Source organism: Arvicanthis niloticus, chromosome 5, assembly GCF_011762505.2.
Source record: "Arvicanthis niloticus isolate mArvNil1 chromosome 5, mArvNil1.pat.X, whole genome shotgun sequence".
Taxonomy (NCBI): domain Eukaryota; kingdom Metazoa; phylum Chordata; class Mammalia; order Rodentia; family Muridae; genus Arvicanthis; species Arvicanthis niloticus.
This window is the reverse complement of record NC_047662.1, coordinates 5,190,578-5,209,347: the sequence shown is the minus strand read 5'-3', so window position 1 is coordinate 5,209,347 and position 18,770 is coordinate 5,190,578. Positions and strand designations below refer to the sequence as shown.

General features: G+C 51.8%; 1 protein-coding gene across 16 annotated transcripts in view; it reads right to left on the bottom strand.

The window, feature by feature from the left end:
* The window catches only part of Camta1 (calmodulin binding transcription activator 1), an 837,099-nt gene that overhangs the window by 55,854 nt on the left and 762,475 nt on the right, over window positions 1-18,770 (bottom strand). For 14 of the 16 annotated variants that reach the window (XM_076933681.1, XM_076933680.1, XM_034503401.2 and 11 more), the window contains one exon: window positions 17,943-18,077. In XM_076933681.1, coding sequence (XP_076789796.1) covers window positions 17,943-18,077 — 135 coding nt within the window. Of the gene's footprint in view, window positions 1-15,652; window positions 15,709-17,942; window positions 18,078-18,770 lie in introns of those variants that run through there. The other 2 variants (XM_076933688.1, XM_076933692.1) reach the window with 2 other exon arrangements.

The following is an 18,770-nucleotide window of genomic DNA, read 5'->3' as shown; positions in this document are numbered from 1 at the left end:
TGGGAGCTCAGAACCATCTATAACTCCAGTTCCAGAGGATCCAATGCCTTCTTCTCGTCTCTGAGAGAGCATGACACCCACATAGTACACAGGCATACACGAAAGCAAAACAGCTATACATGTAGAAATACATAAAGCTGTGAGAAATAATCATGCACACACCAAAATACACACACACACACAGACACACATGTAGATACAGACACACAAACACATACATACAGATAGTAACAAGACTAAGTTGTAGAAAGAAGATTGGACCTCAGGAGAAGGGCTCAGGTCATGGTGGGGGCCCTAAGGCTAACCTCAGGTGGGGGGGGGTTTCAAGGCTAACCTCAGGTTAGGGGGGTTCAAGGCTAACCTCAGGTCATGGGGTTCAAGGCTAACCTCAGGTCAGGGGGTTCAAGGCTAACCTCAGGTCAGGGGGTTCAAGGCTAACCTCAGGTCAGGGGGTTCAAGGCTAACCTCAGGTCAGGGAGTTCAAGGCTAACCTCAGGTTAGGGGGTTCAAGGCTAACCTCAGGTCAGTGGGGTTCAAGGCTAACCTCAGGTCAGGGGGTTCAAGGCTAACCTCAGGTCAGGGGGTTCAAGGCTAACCTTGCTCACTGAGCTCTTTGTATCTAGCCCTCTGTGTGAGGCAGCAAGGGGAAGACTCTGGACAGATAGGGCTGCTTCAGGACTTCAGGGCTTCTCAGTGAAGGCTCCATGTTTCATGATGCTGACTTCCAGGACTGCAGGCCAGAAGGTGGCCGTCTCTAACAGTAGTTTTGGAGGGAGGAAAAGCAAGGTCAAATCTACCAAATCCCTGAATACTATAATGGCCCCCTTGATCTTGGAGAAACACGTCCTGAACTGAGGTCTCTCTCAACACCCCATTATTGGGTGGCTGACTTGGGAATACCGAATCGAGCTTGGTAGACTCACACTGCCCTGCCAAGTCCTTGACCAGGGCCTTTGGAGTGTTCAGTAGGAGGCAGGTCCTGGCTCGGGACAGTAGCCTGAACTTTGGGTCCAATTGCAACACTAAGTCCCTGGTGGTGGGTTTCCGCTTCCTTTACTCTGAGCCCCTTTCCGCCTATGTTAAATGAGGTTAGACTGGATCCCAATGGAATTTTTAAAGCAACCTGAACTGAGAGCAAGGCCTCCGAGCTTCCCGGCAGGGAACCCGGATGCCACATGACGAGTCCTATGAGGGCAGCTGCACAAGTGAGCCCGACTAACCCACAGTGCCCAGAAAATAAATGCACTTGTGTCATTTTGAGCCCCTCAGCGGTGGGTGGCTTGCTGGCAGCAACACGTACAGCTAGCGTGGCGGCGGAGAGTGGGGAAGAAAGCCGTTCACTACTTAGATGGACACCAGCCTGGGAAGGCTGTGGGCTTTGTTCAGGCTGCGAGAAGAGGGGACTTTTCCATAAGACTGCCAATATACAGATTTCTCTTCATGGATAAAATGCAGAAAGAAAGAAAAATCACCTTTAATTTGTTCTCCTTATTGCTTCTGTGGACTCATCCACACCCAACACTCCCAAACATCAGTACTACAGCGAATGTGAGTTAAAGTGTGCGGGGGGGGGGGGGGGGGGGGGGGGGGGGGGGTGGGAGGGGAGGGGAGTGCGGAGACATCTCTCTCCAGGGCAGTGAGTGTAGAATCAGAAGACAGGGTGAAGAGGGACAGGTGCCCCAGGGTTGCCACCCCCAGCCTGTATTACAGGAAAACTTAATAGACTCTTCTGAGATGCGGGCCCCGTGTTAGAATGAGGATGGAGACGGCTCCTAGAGAGAGTCAAGATGGAACAAAATGAGTATCAAGGAAAATCCAGGGTCCGGGTGGGTACTCAGCAAGGCTCGTGGACCAGGGGTGACACCATCACTTTGAGAAAACAGACCTTTTCCTACTTCCTGTGTGTTAAAATAAATGTGTCTTCTGTGTAGCTGTGGGAGGGAGCTGGCAGATGCTGCGGCCATGGTAGGTAATTCCACACAGAGAGAGGAGAGTTACCCTAACTGAGTCCTATGCCGGGGCTTTACAGGAAGAGCTGGGGAGAGAGGTTCCAGGCCCAGACTCTTTAGTATACATAACCCAGGTTAGCTCAAAGCCCCACCCAGCAGGCACTGTATCAGCTAAGACAAGCTCAGCCCAAACCCACAGTTTTGTGCATTTCTTTGTCTGGCACAGCTCACAGGTCCCCTCTGTGGAGGGCGTGGCATCCTCCCTAACCCTCCCTCATGGCTCCTTGCTCAAACCAGAGCACACCTTTATGGAGCCTAGGACTTGAGGTTTGAGAGCACCCGGACCCTGAAGGTGGCCTTTGTACAAGGCAGGGACCACAGAAGACATCTCCCCCGCCCCCAAAGAAGGCTGTGAGGGTAGCCACAACCATGCAGACACCACTTTTTCCATAAGAAAGGCACACTCATAAATACACAGATTAGATAACGGAGTGTGGTGGCGTGCTTTTAGTCACAGTACTGAAGAGGCATCGGGAGACTGATCACTAAGAGTCCAGGGTTAGCCTGGTCTACATAGTGAGTTCTAAGACAGCCAGGGATACACAGTAAGACCCCCCTCTCCCATCTCAAAAAATAAAACACATGCACACACACACACACCACACATGCACACACACACAATGCATGCACCAAAGCTGTCATCATCAGATAACTTTTTAAAAAGTGGGGGTCTGACCAAAGACAAGTAGACAATGATAGAGTCAAAAGACTGGCCACTTAGAATGACAGCCACCTTAGAATCGCCCTCAGAGTGGCCAACAGACACCTATGGAAGTAACAGCCATGTGAGCACCAGGGAAAGGGACTGAGTGACAGATTTATCTCAGGGACTCCGCTAGACACTCTAGGTGCTAAATGCGGGTGCCAGAAAGGGCAAGAGTGTGTCCAGGGGAAACATGGCTGTGTCACACAAATGCATGCCCCTTACTCCTGCTGGCCTTTCTCTGGCACTATGATCACGTCTCCACAGTGGCCCCTCTCCATGCAGCCACACCCCCCATGGTGCCAGCTCCAGGCTCTGGGACTATGGTAGTCCTCCATCCTTTATTTGGTTCTGCTGACCACTTTTCCTAAGTCAGTTCACACCGAGTTGGCCAACATTGTGATCTAGGACTCCCCTCTAGCCGGAGAGGGAGACCAGATAACCCTGGGTTGCCCTACCTGCCACCGGTTATCTGGTCTGACAAGAAAACCCCACCCACCTGTCCACTGCGGTTTAATTCCCATTCAGGTGACTCAAAATACTATCTGTGCACTGTTCACTTTCTTACTGGAAAGGAAACCATATAGAGATGAACATAATACCCCCCATACATGAGGGCCCCAGCTTAGTCCTTGACAGCAGCAACAATGAAACAAAAATGGGGGCCACAGGGAAGTGAGGGTGGAAAGAAAAGAGATCCGAAAAGTGTAGAAAGAACTGGGGTGTGGTGGGAATGGAGCAGGCTGCCTCTGATGCAGAGGGATGTCCTGGAGTTTCAGACCTTTTCTCTTCTGTCTTCCCTGTTCAGCTTGCTCTTGCCTGATGCTTTCAGGGGTGAGGAAGTGGGGTAGCGGGTAGAAGGGTTCTCAAAATGCACCAGGCTGAACAGGCACAATGGCAAATAAGCCTGCAGTCCCAGTGCTCTGGAGGTAGAGGCAGGGGCATTGCAGCAAGTTCAAGACCAGCCTGGGCTACAGAGTGAGACTAGCTCAGAACAAAGGAGTAAGGGATTATCAGGGACTTCCAAGTTCCAGGGCACTGATGACTTCAAATACATCAGCCCAGCCTTCCGAGATCCTGCTCATGGCTCTAGCATGGCATTGGCTCTAGAGCCCCCCATACAGGCCATGTTTGCAGTCTCCTACCCTGATTCTCTGGCTGTTGCAGGATAGCCCAGACCCAGCCTTCCGATGGTATAATTAACACCACCAGATGCCTTAAGCATCATATGGAACGGCCTTCACAGTAAAAGATGACTAACTGCTTCACCTATCAGCTGGCCACCGTTTGCAAAGCCAGGTCCATTCCCATCAGTGTAGGGGGACGTCACAGAGACACTGTGTGGAGGTCGGCCACACAGGAGAGGATAATAATTCTAGTTTTCCTCAGGCTAATGGGTCCCAGCTCAGGGAGAGGGAGAAGGGGGCTGGTGGGCAGGGGGAGAAGCTGTTTATAAGTCTGCTGCAGCGAAGGACTCTTTGGGAGAACACTTAAAACAGAGAACACTGCTCCAGCCCGGAGTGCTGTCTGTAGGACGGAAGTGAGACTCACGGTTCTTTCAGGGTCACTGCACAGATGAGTGATTGAAAGTTGTGATTGAAGTAATGTATTCGGGTAATAACCCTGGCTAACAACGCACCTGCATTTTCCCACTTAATTTCACATCTAGGTAGACTGATCTAGAATCCATTTGATTTCACATCACAGCCCAGGGGAAAACTAAGCTGTCCGTAATAATCCCCCGTAGAAGACAAAACATTCACGTGCATTGTATTTCTGGATAAAATGTGTTCCCAACAAGCTGCACAACTCAGGATGAACTCTGTCTAGGGTCAGTGCTTTAGAAGGAAGTGACCAAATGGGGCTGTCCAGCATTCCCTCTTCCCTCCGTGAAGACAGACCCAAAGAATGTTATCTACAGGGGTTGGGGGAGGACATACAGGGAGCATCACTTTAAGTGGTGAAGACATGTGGCCTTTATCCTCACCTGGGAGGTGGTCTCTAAGTCCTCTTGGATCCCAGGATAGTTCAGCAACACCATGCCAAGAGGTTAACAGTATAGCTTGGTGTCAGACACACTATACCAACTGACCAGAGCTGGATGATAGAGCCGCAGACTGTGAAGGCCGAGACTCTGGTGAGCGTACCGTCTCTCACTGTCACACATCAGTGCAAGGAAAGCAACATGGCTGATGACAGCATGCTCGAAAGAAAATGGAAGTTCCGTATTTGTAACCCCCTAGACTTAAGCATTGTGGCTGTTCCTGACTGTAATCTGGGTCTTTCTGTGGCAATATGCTGTGGTCTAAGACTAACAACCTTCACTGTCTTTTTCATAATTTATCAAGGGCTCTTAGGAACCTTTGAACATGTAGTTGGTGTCACAGAAGGTCAGTGAAGCCCTCCTGGAGGGCAGTATGCCAGGTAGTGACTTGGCTGAGAATTTTCCTTCCTCTCTGATGGTCAGAGGATGGCTAGGTCTGAGGCTTTCCTGTTACTTTCCTACCTATGAGGAGCCTAAGGGAGAATTCTCTATCCTCTCCAGGTGACCTCTTAAAAGGACATCAAGTTTCTACATGCTTGTCTTGGGTCACTTGCCTGAAGCTTGTCCAGTGAGACAAAGAACAAAAAAGTTAACAGTAGACACCTTCCTCAGCTTGGTTCTCACATCAGATATCCTAGAGCCAACACAAGCCGTGGGGGTGAAGGCTGCAAAGACAGCGCTGGGCTCCTCCAGTGACCCACTTGTCCATTCATCTGTCCATCCATTAATCCACCCACTCATCTACACACCCACCCACCTATCCACCCATCCATCCGCCTATTCATCAATCCATCTGTCTACTCACCCACCCACCCATCCATCTGTCAATTCACTCACTTATCCATCTCTTCAAGAACCAATTATTGAGAATTGCTCCAACCCTACACCTCTACGGCAGATGCTCTTACAGTGCTAATTAAGATAAAAACCCCTTGCTTGGGACTCAGCTATATTCCTGCCCTGGTCAATCTCATCCATATTCACTGCCTCCTCCTATCCAGGACCACCTCTGTGCAGACACCTCTCTCCTACTTGTCAGCTTTCTTGAGTTCTGAAGTCTATGGCCACTTATCATTGACTTTCCTCACAAAAGTCCCAAAGGGCCTTCAATCAAGTTCCACCAGACTCAGGACCAGTCCTCCAAGGTGAATGTCGTGAAGCCCACAGGCAACCCATCCACAAGCTGTACTAATGTCACCTCCCTCCTTGTTTCTTAACTCTGTGCCTTCTTCTTTGAGCTGCCATCTTGCATCAGAACAGCTAACTGGTCTACCTTGTGCACTTCAGGGCTTCTCTAATCTGAGTGCTGCAGCCTCTGCCAGCAGACCCACCACCTCTCTCCCATCTCTTGGCTTTCACCAATACTTCCTTCTCATCACAGAGTTCCTGTGGATATTGCCTTGGTCTGGAATCTTTTTGAATTCTGTTTTCATGGAGTCAATGTTTGCTCTTCCTACTAATCTCTCCAAAGGTCATTTCTTCAACAAATCCCTCCTAGACCTCACTGAGGAGTCATGCCCCATTGGCAAGTACAAGGACCTCATCAACCCAGCTGCACCTGCTCTGATTCCCAGCGCTGGGACAGCACCTGACACCTAGAGGGAACACACTCTACTCCAGTAATGATTACAGGGAAAACTGCTAATGAAGGAATTTACAAAGCACTGTGGGAAAGCACAATACTCAGGCTTTCTTCCAGGGGCAGTGAGAGGGAGCACAGGACAGTGCGTGCTTCAAGCTCTGGGGACAACACTCAGGCAGCGTCCCAGGAAAAAAGGAGGACCACTGTGTCCTCAGCTCCCTGTACCACCTGCTCATGCTGGTATTCACGTCTTTCCCTGTGCACAAGGACCTTTGGAAGATTGCTGGAAGGGCACCACGTGAATACTTTGTGGATATGGCCTGGGGGATGGTGAACTTTGAAAGCTGCTAGGGCAGCAACAAAGACAGCACTTCCTTATGTCCCCAGGCCAGTCAATGTAGCCTGGTGTCATTGGATTGATTCTCCAAAAGCTGGGGGATGGAGTACCCCACTCACACCCCACACATCTCAGGTCACAGCAGCAGGAGAAAAGTCCCTCAGAGGCCACCACTGGGGATTGTCCCCATCTGCTGATTACAAAGCTGGTTCCTTGGCACATGGCATCTCAAGCCCAGGGTGGGAGTCAGATTCCATCTCTCTTGTTGGTGTGAAGGTTGGCAAAGAGCATCAGCTTGTTTAGCCGTGTCACGTCTTGTGACCCTTGACCCCGGTAAAGAAACTATAACCTATGTTGCTAGAAGCTCTGGGCTTCTAGCCAGCTTCTTTTTCATCTGGCTTCCTGTCTCCCGGGACTTAGGGATGCTTGGCTGTGGGGTGGAGATGGGGAAGAAGGTGGAGGGGACGACATCATGCAGAAGGAACTATTCGGAGACTTCCATTTTGGTTGGCTGTGGTTTGGTTTGGGGTTGCTGGTCTTCTGGGGGCCCAGGCTTCCTACAAGTGAGCCCTCAGTTTGCTTTTCATATACTGATGCTTTTTATTCTGTGCTGGTTTTAACAACAACAACAAAAAAATCTACCCCCTTTTTGTTTAAACTTCTCATGTCATTGGTTCACAGTGGGCCATGACTACAGCATAGGGAGCTGGTCTGCAGCCTGTCAAGGACTGTTTGGAATGCCCTGGTGTCATGGAGGTGATGGATAAGGTCACTGGACCATGCAGCTGGGACCAGACCTGTGTGTGTTTTTAGAAACCTGGAAAAGAAGAGGCCTTAGCCTTGGCTCCAGTCAGCCTTGGCCGGATCTGGAGCTGTGCAACCTGGACAGTGTCTCCTGAAGTCTCCAGGGGTCCCATCCTGCATCCTGCCTCTTTGCTTCCTTGCTGCTGATGCTCTCCAGGCTCCTGGTCTCAGGACCATTTCTCTCTTCTGCTGGATCTACAGACCAGTCTCTTCATGTTTTCTCAGTGATAGATGATTGGAGCCCAGCTTGGGAAAGTCCACAGAAGCCAGTCGGATGGCAGAGCCACACCACAGACTTGATGGACAGCCTTCCTACCTACAGGATCCCTGAATTATGACAGCATCCAGTGACTAAAGCTGCCTCCCCTCATCTGACATCAGCATACTATTTGGGTGGAGACAATCATCATTTGTTCCTGATTAGAGTTCAGCCCCAAATCCCTATTGGAAGAGTGAGGAAGGGGTCCTTCTCTGGGCAGACGCAGGGCTTAGAGGCTACCTTCCTCATGCCCACAGACCTAGCAAACAGATGTCTAAGGTAGGAGAAGCAGAAATTGGGCTCTCCCCTCCAGCTGTGTAGTAGAGGGAGCAACCAGTGGGAGGCACAGGGCCTCCCTGCCAGGTCAGCCCGAAAGGGTTATGCCCTCTGCTGTCCTGCCCCTGGTTGTGGCTGTGAGCTGAGACAGGGTTGGCACGATCATGTCTGAACTCTTCAGCCACACTCTTGAGTTCTCTAAGCTTGGGCTTCCCCTGACTCTCCTAGACTCTTCCAACACATAGGTTCCCCTGGCTGGAATGGCCTTTCCCTTCTTCACTTGGCACTGGACATGATGACCAAGGCCTTCTTGAAATGCTTTCTTCTCTCAGCCTCCTTGGGATCCCACCCTCCAGGTCTTCCTTCTTCCATCTCGCTGGCCACACAGCCTCTTTGCTGGCTTCTCTTCTGCTTATTGTAAGTGCTATCTGTTTTTGTTTGTTTTTAAAACAGGATTTCTCTGAAATCTTGTTGTCCTGAATTTTGCTCTATAGACCCAGGCTGGCCTTGAACTCAGAGATCCGCCTACCTCTGCCTTCCATGTGCTGGGGTTATAGGGGTGAGCCACCCATACCCTAGCCCAGGGTTACCACACAGCTTCTCTTTCTATGCTTTCTCATGGAGCAATTACACATAGTCACCCACATGTTCATGACCCCCCAGTCTCTGTTCTGTTCCTCATTCTCCATTGTCTCTAGACCTTCAAAGCCAACTGTGACATTGGTGTCCCTACCTAACCACACCAAAATCAAGCTCCACATTGCCCGTGGCTCCCACAGGTGCTTCTTCAAACATCTCTGTCTCAGAATATAAGTCGCTGTCCCTCTAGCTGTTGAAGACCCAAATCTGGATACCAACCCACCCACTCCCTTCCTCATCAGACATTCAAACCCCAGCAGGACATGAGTTTATCTCCAAATGTCTCTCAAAGCCAGTGTCTCTGCAGATAGTTATGGGCACTCCTAGCACCTGTTGCCTAAGCGGATGCTCCGGCCTCTGGGAAGGGAACCTACGGATGGTACACGTCATGTCATACCTAGACATACGCCAGGGCGAGCCACTTAGCACACTCCTGAGCACATGGGTTCCTCCTCCATGGCAGCTCCCCAGGACGTCCCTTAGGACGAAGTGTTACATCTCTACATTGGATGACGGAGCTCATGTGAACTGGAGAGTCTGGACTCTAGCTGATACTCCCTGAGACATCACCTTCCTCTCTTCTTCCTCAGATGTGCCAGGATGCCCAGCCTGTTCCCACCCTCCTGGGGACTGTGTTCTTGAGAATCTAGCTGCCCAGCATGTCCTTCCTGTGAGCTGAATTCTGTCCCCTCACCTTCACAGGTGTCTGTCTTCCTCCCCAACCCCAAATGCCTGCCTGGAACCTCTCCCAGATCAGCCAGCTCAACGTTTCTGTTTAGCACTCTCTGCCAGCTGGTGTTTTTATCTACAACTTGTCTTTTGTCTTTCTCCCCACTGGAATATAACCCCCTGGGAGAGTTAAGACTCCCCAGGGCCTAGACCAGTGCCTGGCACCCAGCAGAGGCTTAGCACATATTTACAGGATGATGGAAGAATGAATGCCCCAGGAGGAAGGAGGCCAGGAGACAGGCTAGGACGTGCACAACTATTTTGGGCTGCATGACAGTGGTGTTGGGGATGGGAAGAAGTAGAAAGCATGAAAGAAATGACGGAGAGAAAAGTATCAGGCTGGAGCCGGCATGGGGGAAGGGAGGAGGAAGCAAGGGAGGCCCACTCTCCTCCTGGGGTTCATCGAAAAGGCCAGGAAGAAAGGTGGGACGTGGGAAGCCACATGACAGGTCTGGATCTGGGAAGACATACTGAGGGGGAGTCATCATGTCCTGTGTTCTTGTATTTGAATACTGAGCCAGAGGTGCTGTTTGTGAGAGGTTATGAAACCTTTGAGACATGGCTGGCTTGAAGCAGATTGCTGGAGGAAGGCCTTCCATGCTGTAGCTGCCTCTGGTCCTGGCCTCAGCACTCTGACTCCTGACTGGACATCATGTTAAGGTCTCACTACCATGCACGCCTTTCCCACAGTGATGGGATAAAAGCCTTCCTTGGTCATAACAATAAGAGTAAGCCACTAACATACTGAGAAGAGGACAGAGTGGATTAGACCCAGGCTTGAGTCCTCAGGGAAAGTGGACAAAGGAAAGAAAGAGGCCAGCTACACAGACACTTATAGAACCTTCCAGAAGGAGGAGCTGGTATCAGGCAGGAGAGTTGAAAAGAGCTGGAGGAGAGTGTGAAGGTCCAGAGAGTGGGGCAAAGGGGCTTCAAAAGAGGTAGGACCAATCAGCAGAGGTCATAGGGCTTAAGGGTCATGTGGTCAATAGGGACCTACTATGGTCATGTGGTCAATAGGACCTAAGCGAGGGCTATGCTTGTCCACATGTCCATGGTACGTGGATGTGGAGGTTCAGAAACTGGGCGTCAATGCATTTTCTGTCCTGTCTCCCAGGACCAGCAGAGCATCATTGTCAAGCAGTAGCTTGCGTTCTCCGTGGATACCCCAGTGTCCACAAAATAAATGCTCACTGCTGTGTGGAGCCGTAGACTTCCTTTACAGGCTGCTCCTGAGTGTGGGGCTGCACCCTGCTGTAGACCTCACCGCTTCTGGTCAGAGTCCCGTGGAGATCAAATCCTGGTGAGGCTTCTGTGTTCTCTGCAGCTCAGCTGGCTTTCAGCACAGCTAAGGACAGCCAGGACCACACTGGGTATCCATATTGGTGACTTTTTTGTTGCTGTGATAAAACACCATGACCAAGGTCACTTTTGGAACAGTTTATTTGGGCTTATGGCCCAGAGGGACGAGTATAGCACCATCATGGCAGGGAAGTGTGGCAACAGGCAGGCACAGTAGCAGAACAGAGGAGAGTTCACATCTCAGCCTCAAGGAAGCAGACACACTGGGAATGGTAAAGGCTTCTAAAAACTCAGGCTCCATCCCTAGTACCGTATTTTCCCCAACATCCTCCTTGTTGCCTCCAAGTATTCAAATGCCAGGAACTAGGGAGGCTATTTCATTCAAACTGCCACAGTATTCTTCTGGATGCCCCTGGACACCAGTCCTCAAGAGCTGGTGCGCTGGGTTGCCTACTGGAACCTCAGCATGTGATCTGATTCATAAGTAGGGCCAAATTCCAGAGATGACTGGTTAATGAGGTCACAGTGGACTAGATGGCTCCTTACATAAAAAACAGAGACACAGGGACGAGAGATGACCACTTGACAGTGGAGGATGGACTGGGGTTATATTGCCACATTATAATGGGTGACAAAGGATGTTACTAGCTATCTGCCATTGGGTGAGATGACAGGGAACTCTTCTTACATCTTCTGAGGGGAGCCTGGCCCTGCTGCCCTGGACCTAAGGCTTCCATTTCAGCCGTTCATGGTAACTACATAGTAGCCATAGGAGAATTCAGTGGTCAAAGGGGGGTGTTGCTGATGGTGCCCATGGAAGGATCAGAGCCTCTCTCCCACAGACTTGGGGGGTGGGCAGCCAACTCAGCCCCCAGTGACAGAGAGCCAGGTCCATAATGTGGCCTGCACCTACCAGGTCCCCAGGCTTTCTCCATGACACATTTCTCTGCTTTCTACCCAAGCAGCTGGGCTAAGGTGGCAATGGTTGTTTCTTTGGCTTCTGTAGGGGCCTGGTCTCTCTCCTAAATGACCCTTTTTGGTATGGTACCATTTGTCACTACTTCAGGAAGGCATGGTGAAGCAGCTGCAGGGAGACTTGTTCTTAGCCACAGAGAGGAGTTCTGTACAAAGCCACTTAAGGTGGCTCCAGATGCAAACAGCAGGGAGTTACTTTCCCTTGGTCCCAGGAACAGGGGCGACAGATGGCTGACTAAGAGCCTCAATGGCCCAGATGCTTCCCACAACTGGATGGAGATTTTTCACCCTCAGTATTAAGAAAGTATCGACGGAGGGCAGGAGCCGAGCAGTTAGCTTTAACTGCCAACTTGACACATCCTAGAGTCTTGATTAGAGGAGGACTAGATCAGATTTGCCTGTGGATGTCGGTAAGGAATTGTCTTGGTTGATAACTGATGTGGGAACACACCCCTCCCCTGTGGGCAACAGCATCTCTCAGGCCCGTGGTCCAGACTATAAAGAAAGCTGACCAAGCATGAGCCAGCAAGCAGCCTTCCCCACGGTTTCTGCTTCTAGCTCCTGCTGGAGTTTCTGCTCTGACCACCCATGGTGATGGATGAATGTATAAGCCACGGAAGTGCTTCACTCCCCTAGGTTGCCTTTGGTCAGAGTGTTCTAATCACAGCAACAGAAAGGAAACTAGCCACACCACCAACTTGTGATGTGGACCCCACAAAGAACAGGAGGGACCGACAACGAGATGGCATGGAGAAGACACTGGCCACACCAAGAGGGGCCACTCCCTCCTCCTGACCCTTCTCTTGCCATTCAGCTCCAAGACCCACCTCCTGTCACTCAGCTATAAGACCCTCCTCCTGCCACTCAGTTCCAAGACCCTCTTCCTGTCACTCAGCCCCAAGACCCTCCTCCTGTCACTCAGCCTCAAGACCCTCCTCCTGCCACTCAGTTCCAAGACCCTCCTCCTGTCACTCAGCCCCAAGACCCTCCTCCTGTCACTCAGCCTCAAGACCCTCCTCCTGTCACTCAGCTCCAAGACCCTCCTCCTTTCATACAAGTTCAAGACCCTAGTGTAAAACTTGCTCAATCCAACCCTGCTGCCACCTGTGTCCCCCAGGTCGCTGCTGTACCCGGAAGCAGACAGAGACCCATGTACTATCAAGCATTTGTTTGCTCAAAGCTCACTCCAGGAAGACTTGGAAAGCTTCAGGTGGGGTCCTTATTTCCTCTCTAGTCTTTGCTTACTTACTGGCCAGCTCTGGTGACAGTAAGTCTACAGTGTCCCTTGAGGCAGAATAGAGTGACCTTGGGCTTCCAGGCTTTAACTATGTTAGGATTCAAAGCTATTATCTAAGGTAAGACAATTAACCATTGTCTTCTTTAAAAAAAAAAAAAATCCGTGGACTGTGTGCAGTGGCCTGTGCTTTTAATCCTAGCACTGGAAGGCAGAGGTAGGTGGGTCTCTATGAGTTTAGGACAACCTGGTCTACATAGTGAGTTTCAGGCCAGCCAAGGCCACATAGTGAGATCCTTCTTAACAAACAAAATTCTTGTGAATATTGTATTCTATGCTATAATATACAAAATTAACTTTTGTCGCTTCCTCCATTATGTGGGGAAAGGACATCTTTGGACTGTTCTGGGTCTCTGCTTACCCATATGTATTCTCTTCTGTCACCCAGCAGGCCCCATGAGGATGATGTCCAGGTGGACTGAAGAGTGGGGACCACAGACTTGTCTAGGAGGACCTGGGTCCATTTATCAGAAAGCCCTAGAATACCATCTTGTGAAGAAGTGTCCCAGAGGCCTCGAGGGAGCAAATGGCACAGCTAGACTGCATGCAGGGCCTCTGGCTCCCGAGGTTTCTATAGTTTCAGGATTGTATGCAATGCATCTATGTCTGGGTGATCCCCTAGCCCTGGTGGGCATGGGCTGGAGGCAGAAGCCGGCTAGGAGGGGACCACATGCCAGGGCTAGATCTGCTCATAGTGACATCACTCAGAGGCAGCTGCATCTCTCCCATCTGTTTGCACAGAGGGCAGGTCAGATCAGACTAAACTAGGAAGCCAGTCCTTACCTTTTCTTTTAGGCCAGGGTGCTGGGGGATGGATGTGTGTCAGGAAATAGTCTCCTCTGTCCTGTGAGTTGAAGGAGACCTCTAGCCTGCTTGAGGCTAGCATGGGAGGCAGGCACCTGGATGTGGAGATTGATTCCTGGTCCCAACTCACTCCTTGCCTGAGATGACAAGGTCCCTCCCTCCCTAGTGTGAATTCAGTTCTGTCCAGGTGACCAGCCCAGGAGAGGGGCCTCCATCTCTTAGTGTGGTTCTCTCAGCAGGAGCAGAGCAAACGTCTAAGCAGCTTACAAATGTTCAAGGAGACAGGAGGGGTGGGAGCAGGGGCAGGGAGCCCCTGAATCTCATCAGCCCACAGTTCAGAATCAGAGAAAAAAGGACTCCAGGGACAGAGGCCACCTGGTACCCCACTATTTTTGGCCTAATGAGTACTTGCCTAGCATGCTCTCAGCTCCAGGGCTGGAGTGGCGAGTAGCCTGGGCTTATTCTCTTTATGAACACAAGCACAGATCTGGCTGTGTGTATCTACTGGACCCAAGGCAGACAGGAGACACCTAGAAGCCCTACCCAGACAAGCCTCCTGGGAAACAAACCTCATGGCTTGCCTACTTTCAGTCTGGAGCAGTAGCCTCTTGCAAGCCCTATTGCTGACCATCCTGGGGTCCTATGCAAATGACCTGGGACATTTGTTCTGGATCTAGACCTTGGGGAGAAATGTGGCAGTACTGAGTCTGGACAAAGATGGAGGCTTTCCTTGCCCTCTGTCCTCTCTTCCCAGGACACTCCTTCCATCCCTCTTAGCCTGACTGATAACTGCCTGCTTGGCCTTCAAGTGGCCTCCCCCCCTTCACCCACTAGCCCCCACCCCCACCCCACCCCCGTGGAGCTTTGAAGCTGTAGGGTGGATTAACCCTCGGTTTCCCACAGGCTTGTCTGCACCTACAGGCTTCCGTGAAATCATGACTCAACCACGCATTGCACTGCAGGCTGCCTGTGCAATGGGGTCTCAGCAAACGTGGCCCTTTGTTCCCAGCTTCCAGTAAGGAAAGTACTAGGGAGAAACTCCTTAGGTCTTGAGAAGGCGTGGTGGTCCAGAAGGCTCTCGGCTGCACCTCCCCCTTCTGCAAGCCCATTCTCTGCTTTGCCTTAGCGGAGGATTGGGGACATTAAATCCTGAGCCACAGGAACCCACCACCACCACCACCTAGAAGAAAATCCACTTTCTGCTGGGTGGGGATGCACACCCAAAAGCTCCGTAGCAGACAAGACTGAGCATTGGGGACAAAGACTGCGGCGGGGACAAAGACTGCGGCGAGGACAAAGGCGGAGCCGCAGCTGCTGCGTGCACGCGCCTTGTGCGCGCAATTGCTCTGCGTTTCGGGACCAGGCGCCCCCACCTGGCCTTGAATCTGGTAAACAAGTCCATTGTTTTAAAGCTGCAAAGGCTAAAATTCTGGTCCCCAAATAGTCCCGGGTTTTAAGGCAGGGGAAGGACAAAGAGCGCTCTCCAGAGTCGGAGGAGGGAGATGCCAGGAAGGTCAGCAAAGTAACCAGCCCAGAATTGCAGTGCTTTTGCGCTTTCCCTGCCAGGAACGGCTGCGCGCTCTTCCTATGAACACCCGCCGTTCTGCGGCAGCTAGCCTGCACCAGAATCCCACGGGACCCGCGTCACCAGCTATTGCGCGAAAAGACCCTGCATTGCGGCGGTGCGCGCGCGCGTGGTGGGGAGGGCGTATGTGTGCATCGCGTGCGCGCTTCCCGCCCGCGTTGCCCCAGATCTCCCGGTGCTGCAGTCTCCTCACCCCCACCCCCGCCTTTGCACACACGTCCCTGCTGTTTGGTGAGCTGTGATGGAGAAGGTGCCCAGTGGCCGTGGCGCAGCAGGGAATGGTGACGCGAGGGAGTGGAGAGAAGATGCTTACCCGCCTAGCGGCTGCCGCTTCTGCCTCCACACAAAGCTCGCTGCCAAACCAACCAGTTGGCAGGAGGCCGGGAGACCCCCCCCGCCCTTCTGCTAGCTGTCTCAGCTGTCTCCAGCACTGGGGCAGATTATGCCCCTGGCGTGTCTCGGCGCTGCTCCCCTCCCCCACGGACCATCAGACGAGTGAGATGGTGGGCAAGCCATGCGCGTTCATTTAGGAGATCTAGAAGCGCTGGGAAGCTCCCAGATTCTCAGCCAGGTGGGATCTCACAGTCCTACTGACCCCACCTCTAGTCTCCTCCCATTACTTGAAAGAACTGCTGGTCCGGAACAAGGGGAGAGAATTCCACAGGGGTCCTCTGTAATGCTCAGGGGTCTTGGTGGATAGCAGACTGGCTTTCCCAAACAGGAAGGACCAGTCTGGTTCCTCGGAGTGGCTCCCATACCCATGTAGCTAGGGTTCTAACTGGGTCCTGGTCGGTAACACAAAGCCAACGTTGCTCAGACGCTCAGGTCTTAATGCCATCTCTCCTGTTTTGTGCCAAGGGCCTGGAAGTATTTCGGCTTGGAGGCCCACAGAAGAGAGAACTCCAACTAGGAGCAAGAGGCTGCTGGGAAGCAGGCCTAGGACCTGGGAGTGTGTTTGTTATAATGTCTGAGATCAGAAGGCTACTCTCCTCTCAGAGTGTCCTCCCTTGCCTCTCATCATAAACACCATTAGGTATCCCTGGCTTTCTGGGATTCCAAGGACCAGCAGATGTTTCGTTTGTTTGAAGGCACCATTTAGCCTGAGACTCTGCTTTCAAGACAGAACCCTACACTGGTTCCAGCATCCCTGGGTTCTACCCTAGTGAGGCCAACGGGGTCACTCTGGGAGAACCAGGGCTCAGCAGAGCGTCCTGCTCTATTCCCCATTTTGTTCTGCAAAACCGAAACCGGATTTCCTGAACAGGAGCCCCTGGTCACCCTGCCCTTCTCCATTACACACTGCAGGTCATCAGCTCATGCTGGCTCCAGCCTCAGCCAGGGATGCTGCCAAGCCCAGCACGGTGCTCCTCGGCAGCCCTGCCAGGGTGCAGATGCCTGCTGACCCCAAACCACCTCTGGGAGTAACTCCGGAGGGTTCATGGGCCAAGGCGGTTGCCAGGCACCCTGTGGCTGTGGGGACAGGAGCAGGGATAAGGTTGGGCTGAATACACTGAGAAGCTCTAGAAAGCCCTGCAGGGTCTGAACCATCAGCCTACAGGAGAAGGAAGGTTGAGGTTAGACAGCTACTGTGGGTGAGTGGTACTTAGCCCTTTAACACCCAGGGACTGCTGTGGGCTTCCAACAAAGGTACCCCGTAGACTGTCCCCTTTATGGACTGTCCCCTTTATGGACTGTGCCCTTTATGAATTGTCCTGCTACTTAGGCCTAAATACTTAGGTCTTGTATTTGTTCCCTCTTTAAAACCCCACCCAGGTCTTGCCAGCTCTAGGGTATCTTGTATCATGCCTAGGTAGAGAAAGAAGGCCTAACCCTGGGACCCCTTAGCCTGTCTTTGTGTTTTTCTGCAGATTCGTTTCCTGGGTGAAAGAAACCTATCCATCAACTCAAGGCCAAGGCCAGCAACTTTGGAAGACCCTGCCCCTCCTTGGCTAGCAAGCCCCACCCTCCTTTGCAGAATACTTTCAGTCAAGGTTATGAGCCTGGGCTTGTCTTAGGAGCTGTACCAGTCAGAGGCTTAAAACCAGCCAAGCAGCTGGGCTGCCAAGAGAGTGCTGAGCTTCCTGGAGGGGGCCTGGCTATTTATCTCAGGTCCACAGCCTGGCATCCAAGCTTGTCATCTGAACAAAGGCCTCCCATGGCACCCACACTGCTATCCTTTCCAGGAGGCGCAGGGCTGGGCCATGCCTCCAGGACCCTCGCTTCTTCCTGTAAGAGATACAGGAGTGGCACCAGAGGGTCATCATAGCTGGAGTAGCTGCTGGGCTCTCCCAGCTCCCGGGGAGCTTGTTCAACCACTCAGACACCTTGGCAGGAGTGACAGCCACAAGCCAGCCTCACATGCTTCATCTGTTGCCAAGAGAGGCTGAGTTAAGAAAGGGCTAGCAGGTAGCCAGACACAGGCTGAACGGTAGTGTGTAATCACAGTCAATGGGAGAACTCCACAGATCCTCCCTTGGCGGACCCTGACACCGGTCCCTGCCCTTCTGCCAGCTCCTTCTTCTTCTTCTTCTTCTTTTTTTTCCCCCACATTTATACTTCCTCTCCCTCTGTGCCCAAGAAGATGAACAGAACGCCATTCTTACCGTCCAATGACAGCCAGTCGTGCTGGGACGAAGGGAGTGTGGGCAGAGCTCGAGCTTTGTACTCAAACACCACTGAGTTGGAGATGATCTGATTGTTGAAGGCAACTTGTAGGGTCACGAGACCCGTGTCGTGGGCTGAAAGTCAGAAAGAGAGAGGTCAGGGTGAGGGGCTCCCTCCCAATTACCCCTCTTTCAGTTAACAACCAGAAATTGACCCAAACATTCTTGGCTCCAGGTTCACCAGGTGTCTGGAATCTCCAGAGATTTGTTTGTTTTGAGACAGGTTCTCACTGTAGAGCTCTAGTTGGCCTGGAACTGTATAGACCAGGCAGGTCTCAAAACTCCCAGAGATCTGCTTGTCTCAACTCCTGAGTTCTGGGATGTGCTGCCATATTGGACAAGCCTCTGAGTCTCAGCCATCTGTTCCCATGCTACCTGGGATGGGCAGGGACCTGAGCTTGGCACCGATGGCTTGTCCCATGCTTTCTCTCTGGGGTCAGGAACATCTGAGTATTTGTGTTTCCTTGGCCCCTTCCAGCAGCCATGTCCTGACTCACTTCATGTAAGATCCTCATGTTTTAGGAGCTTGGCTTCCTGCTGACAGCAAGAGTTTCAGCTGTGGCTCTCACTGTGACCCTGTTAGCCCGAGATGCTGTGGGCAGGGAAGCTGCTGAGCTGGGGTGAGTTGCTAGCACAATGTTACTTCCAAGGACTTTGGGGAAGCATGAGCTTGTATTCTAATGCAAACTCAGGGCTCAACAACTCCTGAATGAGCCAAACAAACTGATGAAATGTTCTCTTTAGGAACAGGAGAGAAGCCCTCTGGAG